The sequence below is a fragment of the Aegilops tauschii genome, chromosome 4, assembly GCF_002575655.3.
Source record: "Aegilops tauschii subsp. strangulata cultivar AL8/78 chromosome 4, Aet v6.0, whole genome shotgun sequence".
Lineage (NCBI taxonomy): Eukaryota > Viridiplantae > Streptophyta > Magnoliopsida > Poales > Poaceae > Aegilops > Aegilops tauschii.
In genome coordinates, this window is record NC_053038.3 from 10548915 (window position 1) to 10560881 (window position 11967).

Sequence of the window (11967 nt, forward strand, 5' to 3'; positions counted from 1 at the left end):
TCGGGGTAGATCTTGAGGTCAAATCCCTGGTCGTTGAAGAACACTCTGACGGTGGCACGGAGGGTGGAGGAGTCCAGGCACTTGACCTTGACACGGACCTCCTCCTCCTTGCGAAGGGAGAGCTCGTCCACCACCACCACCTTGCCCAGGAGCTTGGACATGCTACGGATCACCTTCTCAGAGCGGGCGATGTCAGGGAGGCCTGCTATGAGGATCCAAGCAGTGTCCAGCACGGCAACCGCCTTAGGGTCCATCAGGGGCTCAGAGATGTTGACGACGAGCTTGTTGAGGGCGAGGGTGATGTCATCACTACGGGTGCAGAGGCCCAGGCTGAGAGCGTCGGGGAAGACCACGGTGAAGGAGCTATCCGAGGTCGGAGTCACCTGCCAGTCCCAGACGCGACGACAGAGGTGGTTAAGCTCCGCCTCGATCATCTCTGGCGAAGCGACCCCGGCCCCCACGATCGTCACGACCGCAAGGAGCGACGGAGACGGCGGGGGGACATCCTCCACCTTGTTGTGGAAGAATCCGAGGCCTCGATGCCATGGCCGTACATCATCAGCTCCTCTGTGACCGGGCGGTCAGGACAGAGAGCCGCGGGGTGGTCCGGATCTGAGCACACGAAGCAGCACTGGGGACTCGTGCAGACCATCTGGGAGTGTCCCGGAAGGCCGCAATTGAAGCACTTGACGAGGTTGGCGGCGGGGTCATCCGGGCAGAGGGCAGTCGAGGTCGATGCGGCCGGGACGCGAGATGTAGCCGGGGCCGCTGCCTGGCCATTGCCACGGCCGAGCCCCCGCTTCTTCTTCCGCTTCGGACCGGCCTTGCCGTGGCCGGCCCCCGGGGGGAAGCTAGGGGCGGAGCGAGGAGGCTGGTACCGGCGGGCCTCGGAGGAGGCGGCAGGGGGACGGTCGAGGATCGGTGAGCGGGAGCGGCCACCGTCCCGGCGCCGGGGAGGGGACGGGGAGCGGCAGCGCTGAGACCTCCACTCCTGCGCGGGCGCGGGCGAGCTGGACCGGGAGCGGTCCCGGCGATCAGCCCTGGCCGGAGAACGGCGTGGCGGGGAGCGGTGGTCGGTGCGCGGGGGCGAGTGGCGGTCGGAGCGGGGAGGGGAACACCGAGAGTCCCGAGAAGAAAGCTGGCAGCGGAGCTCTTCCTCATGGCGGGAAGCTTCGGGGGAGGGGCGGGGAGCAGCACGGTGGTCTTCGGCCCGCCGCTTAGGCCGAGGGGCGTCATCCCCCCACGAGCGTGGCATGGGAGCCGGCGGGAAGGGAGCGGGGCGGGGGATAGGGAGAGAGGCGGCGGCGGGGAGCGGGGGCGGAGCGCGCTGTAGGGTTTCTGTCGGGGGAGGGGAGAGCGAGGATGGGGGACGAGGCAGGCCAGCGGGGAGCCAAAAGGCCTGGCGACCCGGCTGGGCCGACCCATCACAGGATCCAGGAGGAAGGCCCAAGCTCGAGGTGGATGCCCGAACCGGGATCGGCCCAGGAAGCCTCCAGCCCAGGGCAGGACGGCCCAGCCCGCGAGGCAGGGAGGTCGGGGCGAGGGTTTCCTCTGCCGCCACCGTCCCTGCCACGGCCGACGCCGGTGCCACCGGGGGAGCGGGCCAAGCCCGACTGGGAGCGCGAGAGGGGGACAGGCGCATCGCGGAGGTCCCAAAGGAAGCAATGAATGGGCGGACGAAGACGTGCGGCGGCGCGGAGTCCAAGGGGGCGTTCGCTGCGACGCGCCAAGACGTGCCAGCCAGCCCCTGGTCGGACCGCCCCGCGACACCCCACGCCGAGGCGCGGCGGCGGCGAGCTGTCCGATGAGCCAAGGCGGCGGCTTTTCGAGGCGTCAGCGGCGAGGGGACAGAGGAGCGAGGCGCGCGGGCGGGGGCGCCAGGGTGACCGGAACGCGGCAGGGGCGCGGGCACCACCCGGGACCCGACAGCCCGAGGCGGGGGATCCCGGCGAACCACCGCGCGCCCGGCCTCCACGTCGTCCAACTCCGCCAAATCGGCCCACCGGAGTGCTGGCGGCGACGAGGGCGCAGGGGAGGAGGTGTCAGCGGAGGACAGGGAGGCCGGGGGGCCGGAGGGCTCGGGGGTCGCGGAGGAGGACGCCGGCGGCGGGGCGAGCAGCCGCGGGGGCCGCGGCGCCAGGGGCGTCGCAGGAGCTCATTTCGTTATTGCAAAATGCCTCATATGGTTTGCACCATTCTCTCGTCCCCACCATCCACACTTGGCCGGTCAATTTTTAAGGCATTTTGAATTCATTCAATGCAATTTCAGGGTTCTTGCCCTTTATTTAATATTTTCCGAGGCTTTTGAAAATCTCCTCAACTCAATTTTCTTTGAATTTAACATGATGCATGGATGAAGATGCAACTATTTACAAACAATGTATAAGGCTGTAACAGCAAGTTGACACGAGGTGGCAACTTGTTAAAACATGGCAACTTTGTCGTAGTTTGTTTCTCTGTCAAAAATATTGTCATGTTTATCAACCTCGCGTGAACTAAAGTTGTCATGAAAAACGGTCGGATGGTCATGCTTAAAATATGAACGTTCGAGATTTATCATTTTCGTATTTTTTAAATAAACATGATGAGTTGTCTACATTTTGTTTTACTTTTTTTCACATTTTGTTTTACAATAAATATGAATTTATGCTCCATAATAGTCCCTCCGTTCAGAATTACTTATCACAAAATGAATAAAAATGAATGTATCTATAAGTAAAATACATCTAAATACATTCATTTCTTGAACGAGTAATTCCGAACGGAGGGAGTATACGCAGATAGATACAGGAAAAAAAAGTCATTACTTTATCCGTGTCGACACGGTTGTGCTCGTACAGAGGCCCAAGCCGGCCGTGCGGCCTCCGCACTCGCCATGGCGAGAGCGTGCGTGCCAGACCGCCGCCGCCGCCACCCTCGTGGAGGAGCGGTCGTTGCAACGGCCTTCGCCGCAGCCGCCACATGCTGCTGTCGCTGGATGAGCATCACCGCCGCCGCATCGCGCCTCTCGGCAGCAGCCAGCAGGTTAGTTTTGCCCTTTCCACGGAACGCGCCCAACGTGTTCGGCGATTTGCGTACGCACGGACTGACGCTTGAGATGCTTGGAAGAAGTTGCACCTGAGGCTCAGGTAACTGCAGGACTCGTATATGCTCATTAGAAAAATCCTGAAATTGTCATTTTTCTTAATGGTAGTTTTGGAACCCAACAGATTTTTTTACAAGGTTTGCGTTTTGTGCAAATTACTCTGCAGCCATACCTACAGTTTATAGTTCCAGAGAAGTGCACAGAACAATTTTATTGCTCCCTCCGATCCATATTAATTGTCGCTGGTTTAGTAATATGGATATGAGGGGTACCAGATTACATTCTCGATTTATTGTCCTACTAGATTATAAGCGGACGAGAAGCCCTACCTGAATATATTTCTCATACCTGCAAAGCAGCAGAAAAATCCCACTGCACCGCGGGGGGGAATCAGAGGTTCTAGTTAGGGGATCCAGGCCAGCATGCCTCCCTGTTCGTGAGCTTCAGTCTACTGTCCTGGTACAATTGACTATGAAAGTAGCCTTCAAGACGATCAGAATATTCTATCACAACAACCCCCTAACTGGATCATCTTTATTAAAAGAAAACCACTCGGGGTCCTTTATTTTTTGCATGAAAAATACCACTTTGAATGATCTCATCAGTTAACCATACTCTGATTTGCATCAAACGATCTCTTGAAGTTGTGGGGGCATAACCAGCTCATCCGCCCACACCAAAGAACTTATTTAATTTTGTCTCAATCTCTTCTCTTGGTTTGAAGTTGGCTGCTAAGTACAGAGAATAGGCGGAAGTAAAACCATATATACAATGATAAATTGAAGTTTCAGTTTATTATCTATCATTCTGATGGAAGTTAGGCAAATGCTGTGCGCCATCCACAGAAACTGCATAGAAGCCATCTTTGTTGTGATATGATGGGAAAGTCAATAAGCTTCTGTCGAGTGTCCACCATTTTGTGTCAAGAAGTTGCCTTCTCTCTATACCTCATGGAGTAGTGCACGAACTGGGCCAGGTTCAGTAAGCTAAGAGCAGCCATCATCCAGAAAAAATAGTCCAAATGCCCTTCATTCAGATTATCCGGGATCCATCCAGGCGCATCACTGTGCGTGGTGGCCACCGCAACAACACTAAATACGAGTGCGTTGAAGTAAGCCGCGGACGCAACTGCAAGCTGCGAGAATGCTGCACAAAGGCTCTTCATGGTGTAAGGGGCCTCATCGTAGAAGAACTCTATCATGCCGATTCCTGCGAAAACCCCAGCTGCACCATGCATTACATATGCAGGCACTTGCCACAGAATGCTCACCGGCACGGGTACATTCTGGTCTGCCAGGCCGCTGGCTTGCGCGACCGCCAGCCTCTTCATCTCGAGCATTGCTGAGTAGACCATGGTCAGCATGGACAGCGCAAAGCCGATTCCAAGGCGCTGCGTCTGCGAGAAGCCCTTCGCCTTGCCAGTGTAACGCCGCGCGAGTGGCACTAGCACAGATTCGTAGATGAAAACCCCGATAAGGACGCTGAACACGCTGACAATGGAGAGGGAGGCAGGTGGGATTGCGAACTGGCCGACATGGTTGTCCATGACCATCCCCTGCTCGATAAACGTCGATGCAGTCTGCCCAGCGACTGAGTAGAAGACCACGAACGAGGCCCATACGGGGAACATCCGTAGCAGTATCTTTAGCTCCTCAACTTGGGTCACTGTGCAGAGACTCCATGAACACATCGGCAACGCCGTGCATGTCTTGTCTAACGGGGGCAGCACAGTGGCAGCCTTGTCTAGAAACCTGAAGATTGCAATCACATAATTATAACCTATATATAAGAGGTAAGCTCTCGCACTTATAGATGCAGAAATTTCTGATATCTTGTAGATGCAAATGACTTGTTTTTAAATGTCAAATTGAGACAATATGTTGACTTGAGTAATGCAAGAATTGAACTACCTGAACTGATTCGTATGCTGAATATTGTGACTTGATTCAGGTGCAGATGACGAACTGGCCGGCTCGTACAAGGGCGATGTATCATCTGGTAGTTGCACATGCCACTTCCTGACGGCCGCAACGAGCACCTGACAGATACTCGTGAATGGGCTTGCTCTCAGCTTCCTGAACCTGTACACTCTGGAGCCACCAACAAATACTGCTAGGCCCAAGGCCATGAGCACCGTTGGGATCGCGAAACTGAGCCCCCACCAACCATTATCCTGCAGCCAAACAAGCAGTGTGCTGGACAGAAGGGAGCCAAGATTGATCAGGAAGTAGTACCAGTTGAAGAAGGAGCCCTTCTTCTCCAGCTCCGTCGGGTCCCCGCTGTCGAACTGGTCGGCGCCGAAGGCCGACGTGCAGGGTTTGATGCCACCGGTCCCAAGTGCGGCAAGATAGAGTCCCAGGTACACCACCACGGCATGATGAACATCACCATGGTAGTAGGATGTCGGGACTGATGCTGAAACCGTGAGCACGAGCATCCCCTGTCAAATTTTGCAGTGTTCAGAGTCGCAATTGTCATTACAGAGATCTGGTGGGTTAGCTGCGTTGTACTTACGATGGTGTAGACCGGAAGGGAAACAACCATCGTCCAGTATCTTCCCAGATATGTGTCGGCCAAGAAGGCCCCGATAAGTGGTGCGAGGAAGCATGCGCCGACCCAGGCAGACACATCCCGCGCAGCGGCAACCTTGCTTTCGTGGAGCACGGTGGTGAGGTAGGTCACCAAGTTCGACGCGATTGCGAAGAAGGCGACGCATTCACAGAACTCGACGGCTGAGATGTATGTGTTCAGGTGGTCAGCCAGTAATTGATAAGAGAAGAAGAGAAAAATAGGAGCAGTTTGCATTTGTGAATTGCTGATATCTGGTACAGTACCTAAAATCATGTAGCACGCCCTCCAATTGCCTGTGTTGCGCTTGAGAGCAGGCTGATTGTTGATGTCAACAGATCCATCGCCGGCGTATTCTGAACCTACATCCTACATCACAGTACCAGGATATCCAGTTTTGCAAATTTGAGACTGTAAATCTCTCATGGAGGACCGACGAGAACTGAAGAAGTACGCGTGTTAAACTGAAACTATTCTCATATGATGCAGTCATCAAGATATAAGAGAAGAGAAGTGGAGAGTAAGAAAGTATACCTGATTATACGGTTGGAGATGAAGCAGGGGCCTCTCCTCGTCTGCTGCTGCTGCTTCCATGGCTGCTTAGAAGATGGAGCAGATGAGGATTAAGGGGTGGAGCTCAGCACCTAAAAGTTACCTGCATGTGCTCTCGTCTACTTTTGGTCTGAAGAGTGGTAGGTTGCTTCCAAATCAGTGGTAGGGTCACTAAAGATATGGTAAAAAGGTGGCACGTTCATTCCAAATGGAGGGAGAGCGTGTGTTGTGACTGCATTTTCTGGTGAGTGAAAGGGTCGATTTTAGCTACAGACCACAGTGCTGTCTCTATTCGCCTACATCAGGACCCACGCCCATGGCATTTCCTCTCTCACTCACTCATAAGCAACAGTGCCTTTCTCCAACTTTTGTAGGAGCAAGTAATTTTTTTTTCTTTGATTCTGTTCAACACTACTCCCTCCGTCCCATATTATGGGACGGAAGGAGTAATATATACGTGGACCTGACTATTTTTTTTTTACTTTTGAAATCACAGGAAGCAGACACACACCGTTGCAAATACAATCAATGGCGCTGGTGGTGGCCTGAGGAACCAGTTACTGTGAATCTGTGATGATTGATTGATTATGTCGGAGGGATGGTTAAAATAAAGAGATGCGACGAAAACCGAAAGGTGGAGGGATGGGGATGGTGGTCCAGAAGATGTTCCCACCTGCAGCACGCAGCCAACTCTTTTCTGCCCACTATTGCCTCAGGTATTTGCATTTATAAGAGATATATGAATACATAGGATAGGAACACGTGTGCAGGCTTAACAACACTCATCAGAATTATCAAACCACCCTCTAAACTTGGAATTAGGGAGTGATAAACAAAAGAGGTGATGCTGTCCTGTCGTACTCCTTCCAACAGCTTTAGGCCCATCAGTTAATTCCATCTTTTACTCCATAATTTCACACTGATTACCCATTGAGAAGAACATATGCAACCTATGAAATTTATTAGAGCATCTACAGCCGGAAGAGGATTTGTAGCACCGGGGTGCTCCGGCCCCTATATATGAACATTAAGTTTAAAAAAATACCAAGAAAATTGAACAATAAAACCTGGTATTTAGGGATATCAAACCTGGATTGCTAAATGCCTAAATCTCAATTGACTGGGACTTAACGAAGTCCCGATGTTATATTCATGAGATCTTATGTGGAGATCCGTGCAAATTTTTGCTTTCCTCTCTTTTCCTTTTTATATGTTGTGCCACTTGACTGAGACTTGTTTAAGTCCGAGACTTGAAATCTAGCCATATTACTCGTCTTTTGATAATTATTAAGTTCCTACCTCCTTGCAAGCTCTATAGGTAAGTTTTTGCTTTTCTTTTTTGAGCTAAGCTACTAGGCGATCTTGTGGCATATCCTCTTGAACTCCTCGAGGTGGTTATGAAAGAGGGCCACGGAGGCCTCCATGCTGCCGTCGCCTAGGGTGGACGGCACCAGGAACAGGCTGCCTTCCATGGGGTAGTACGTCGGCATGACGCGGAAGGGGCCGCTGCCGCCGAAGTCCAGGCCGTGGAAGTTGATCCCCAGCCACGCGTCCATCTCCAGGTCCAGACACACCACCGCCTGCTCGCTATCCGCCGTCGGGACAAGCCCCTCGACCACCACAGCACCAGAGGAGGCGAAGTCCATGAAGGAGCAGAAGTAGGCGTCGTCCATGCTGGCCACGGCGCGGTAGATGAGCTCCGCCGCGTGGCCCACCAGCCGGGGCACGAGCTCGCCGACGTCGGAGCGCGGGAACGCCCAGAGAACCACGTTGCCGAAGTACTCGCGCGGCACCGACGGCCGCATGCGTGTCCGTTCGTTCACGGAGATGCGGACCTTGGTTGTCACGCTGGCGCCCAGGCCACGCGCCGCAGTGGTAGCGCGCCAGAGGTGCGCGACCACACTCTGCCAATGCCGCACACCCTCGTGCGTGATCTCGACCGAGAAACGGCCGGAGTCTCATTGACAACACCATGGAAGTCGGTGGAGCTCCTCGGTCGTCAGCGCGGCAACATCACGAATATCCTGACAACGGAAATTTCCGGCGACCGGAGAAAGAGAGGCGGAGGTGGATCTGGCACGTAGAGGGTCGAGGGTGGCGGATTTCGTGGCAGTGGGCGTGGGTGGCCGGATTTTGCTGTTGGGGAACGCAGTAATTTCAAAAAAATTCCTACGCATACGCAAGATATATGTGATGCATAGCAATGAGCGGGAGAGTGTTGTCCACGTACCCTCGTAGACCGTAAGCGGAAGCGTCAAGTGACGTGGTTGATGTAGTCGAATGTCTTCGCGATCCAACCGATCCTAGCACCGAAAGTACGGCACCTCCGCGATCTGCACACGTTCAGCTCGGTGACGTCCCTCGAACTCTTGATCCAGTTGAGGTCGAGGGAGAGTTCCGTCAGCACGACGGCGTGGTGACGGTGTCGATGAAGTTACCGGCGCAGGGCTTCGCCTAAGCACTGCAACGATATGACCGAGGTGGATTATGGTGGAGGGGGGCACTGCACACTGCTAAGACAATGTCTGTCGTGTATTCTAGGGTGCCCCCTGCCCCCGTATATAAAGGAGCAAGGGGGAGGCCAGCCGGCCCTAGGGCGCGCCAAGGAGGGGAGGAATCCTCCTCCTAGTAGGAGTACGATTCCTCCTTTCCTAGTCCTACTAGGAGGGGGAAGGAAGGAGTGGGAGAGGGGAAGGAAAGGGGGGGCGCCACCCCCTCCTAGTCCAATTCGGACTCAAGGGGGAGGGGCGCGCGGCCTGCCCTGGCCGCCCCTCTCTCTCTCTCTCCACTAAGGCCCATCTAGTCCCACTAGTTCGCCGGGGGGGGGGGGGTTCGGTAACCCTCCGGCGCTCCGGTTTTATCCGAAATCACCCGGAACACTTCCGGTGTCCGAATATAGCCGTCCAATATATCAATCTTTATGTCTCGACCATTTCGAGACTCCTCGTCATGTCCGTGATCACATCCGGGACTCCGAACTACCTTCGGTACATCAAAACACATAAACTCATAATACCGATCGTCATCGAACGTTAAGCGTGCAGACCCTACGGGTTCGAGAACTATGTAGACATGACCGAGACACGTCTCCGGTCAATAACCAATAGCGGAACCTGGATGCTCATATTGGCTCCCACATATTCTACAAAGATCTTTATCGGTCAAACCGCATAACAACATACGTTGTTCCCTTTGTCATTGGTATGTTACTTGCCCGAGATTCGATCGTCGGTATCTCAATACCTAGTTCAATCTCGTTACCGGCAAGTCTCTTTACTCGTTCCGTAATGCATCATCTCGTGACTAACTCATTAGTCACATTGCTTGCAAGGCTTATAGTGATGTGCATTACCGAGAGGGCCCAGAGATACCTCTCCGACAATCGGAGTGACAAATCCTAATCTCGATCTATTGCAACTCAACAAACACCATTGGAGACACCTGTAGAGCATCTTTATAATCACCCAGTTACGTTGTGACGTTTGATAGCACACAAAGTGTTCCTCCAGTATTCGGGAGTTGCATAATCTCATAGTCATAGGAACATGTATAAGTCATGAACAAAGCAATAGCAACATACTAAACGATCAAGTGCTAAGCTAACGGAATGGGTGAAGTCAATGACACCATTCTCTAATGATGTGATCCCGTTCATCAAATGACATCTCATGTCTATGGCTAGGAAACTTAACCATCTTTGATTAACGAGCTAGTCAAGTAGAGGCATTCTAGTGACACTCTGTTTGTCTATGTATTCACACATGTACTAAGTTTCCGGTTAATACAATTCTAGCATGAATAATAAACATTTATCATGATATAAGGAAATATAGATAACAACTTTATATTGCCTATAGGGCATATTTCCTTCAGATTTGCCCCCACCACCCCGTCCCCTTCGACCCAGACCTGGTATTTCTGCCACCCGTAGTGACGGCTGTTTCTGCTATCGCTCCAACCAACCACGAGTTGCTCGCTTCAAAGGAAATGTTACTCCTCATAATCCATCACTTCAAAATTCTAATTAGGCAACTTTCTCTTCATTTCAGTTGACACATAGTTTCTCTTTCATTCTGAACACTCCCCGTGCATCTCCTAGTGAGCCTTTGTTTTTTTAACATCCTAATTGTTACTGTACAGAACTAATGCCTACTATCATGGAACTACTTGCGAATAGTTGCTCCAGTTTTTAACATGGTGTCCTAGAATTACAGGCAAAGTTGCTTTATTTTTTATGGAATTGATAAGGGCTTCTTCTAGTTATCTTCAGTCTACCATCTTTATTTTGTGTCAGTCCTGAACTGATTCTTACTGTCAGGGAACTGTTTGCAACTAGTTGCTCCTGTTTTTATCACGAGTTGCCTACAGTTATAGTTAGAGTTGCTTTAATTACAGTTAGAATTGTAGGCATTCTAGCTATATATTTTCAATGCTCGATCCGTGACGTGCTCAATCGAATGGAAGCTATCTCTTGGCCAACCAGGCGATTAATTTGTGTGGCAGTATCGTCGAATGTTTTTTTGGCCATGCTATTCTTGGTTGCATATGTTAGTTAAGAATTTCCTTTGGATCTTGAACATAGCCACATAGGTATTCCATTTATTTTTGCCTGTAGTTGTCGTCTACGTTCATGAATACGTAGAACATCATGTGATTTCGGAAAAATTATCACACAATAAACACACACAGTAAAAGATACCATAGTTGCCCTACATAGTTTGCACAATTTGTTTATGCAGAATACATGAAAGATGACATAGTTGCCTACAATTAACCATACAGTTGTTGGGGAACGCAGTAATTTCAAAACAATTCCTACGATCACACAAGATCTATCTATGTGATGCATAGCAACGAGAGGGGAGAGTGTTGTCTACGTACCCTCATAGACCGAAAGCGGAAGCGTTTTATCAACGCGGTTGATGTAGTCATACGTCTTCACGATCCGACCGATCCTAGCACCGAACATATGGCACCTCTGTGTTCACCAGCACACGTTCAGCTCGATGACGTCCCTCGCACTCTTGATCCAGTTGAGGCCGAGGGAGAGTTTCGTCAGCTCGACGGCGTGGTGACGGTGATGATGAAGTTACCGGCGCAGGGCTTCGCGTAAGCACTACGACGATATGACCGAGGTGTGTAACTGTGGAGGGGGGCACCGCACACGGCTAAGAGATTGTCTGTTGTGTGTTCTAGCGGTGCCCTTCCCACATATATATAGGTGGGAGGGGGAGGGAGCAGCAGGAGGCGCGCCCCAAGTAGGAGGAATCCTACTTGGGGCCTAATCCTATTCGGCCTCCCCGCTTTCCATGTTTTTCGGAGGGAGAAGGAGAGAGGAGGGGGGGAGAGAAGGAAAGGGGAGGCCGAATTGCCCCCCTTCCTTTCTCTCCTCTCCCTTTCCTTTCCCCCACCCTATTCGGCCATATATGGGGCGCACCGGCCCACTAGGGGCTGGTCTGTCCCGCCCTAGGACCAATAAGGCCCATATCTTGGCCGGGGGTGCCTCGAACCCCTTTCCGGTGACCCGATACGTACCCGGTACCCCCAGAACACTTTCGGTGTCCAAATACTATCGTCCTATATGTGAATCTTTCTGTCTCGGCCATTCCGAGACTCCTCGTCATGTCCGTGATCTCATCCAGGACTTCGAACAACCTTCGGTACATAAAAACACATAAACTCATAATATCCATCGTCATCGAACGTTAAACGTGCGGACCCTACGGGTTTGAGAACTATGTAGACATGACCGAGACTCATCT

The 11967-nt window shown here is 52.1% G+C and overlaps 2 protein-coding genes across 2 annotated transcripts; both read right to left on the reverse strand.

The window, feature by feature from the left end:
• Window positions 1-2790: 2790 nt before the first annotated feature.
• Window positions 2791-6405, reverse strand: LOC109786524 (protein NRT1/ PTR FAMILY 8.3). The gene is made up of 5 exons (XM_020345099.4): window positions 6188-6405; window positions 5920-6022; window positions 5600-5817; window positions 4996-5525; window positions 2791-4836 (listed from the first exon to the last, which is right to left on the reverse strand). Exons 1-5 carry the CDS (start codon window positions 6245-6247, stop codon window positions 4008-4010), a joined length of 1740 nt encoding a protein of 579 aa, XP_020200688.1. The 5' UTR covers window positions 6248-6405; the 3' UTR covers window positions 2791-4007.
• Window positions 6406-7557: 1152 nt separating this feature from the next.
• Window positions 7558-8010, reverse strand: LOC109786530 (putrescine hydroxycinnamoyltransferase-like). Its single transcript, XM_020345104.1, has one exon. The coding sequence runs from the start codon at window positions 8008-8010 to the stop codon at window positions 7558-7560; it is 453 nt and encodes a 150-aa protein (XP_020200693.1).
• Between the last annotated feature and the right edge of the window lie 3957 nt (window positions 8011-11967).

Bases quoted from the DNA above. Each gene is read 5' to 3' on its own strand.
- LOC109786530 (XM_020345104.1), bottom strand. From the start codon at position 8,010: ATGCGGCCGTCGGTGCCGCGCGAGTACTTCGGCAACGTGGTTCTCTGG.
- LOC109786524 (XM_020345099.4), bottom strand. From the start codon at position 6,247: ATGGAAGCAGCAGCAGCAGACGAGGAGAGGCCCCTGCTTCATCTCCAA. The intron at 6,023-6,187 runs GTATACTTTCTT...ACTGTGATGTAG, and splicing joins ATCTCCAACCGTATAATCAG to GATGTAGGTTCAGAATACGC. The intron at 5,526-5,599 runs GTAAGTACAACG...AAAATTTGACAG, and splicing joins CCCTTCCGGTCTACACCATC to GGGATGCTCGTGCTCACGGT.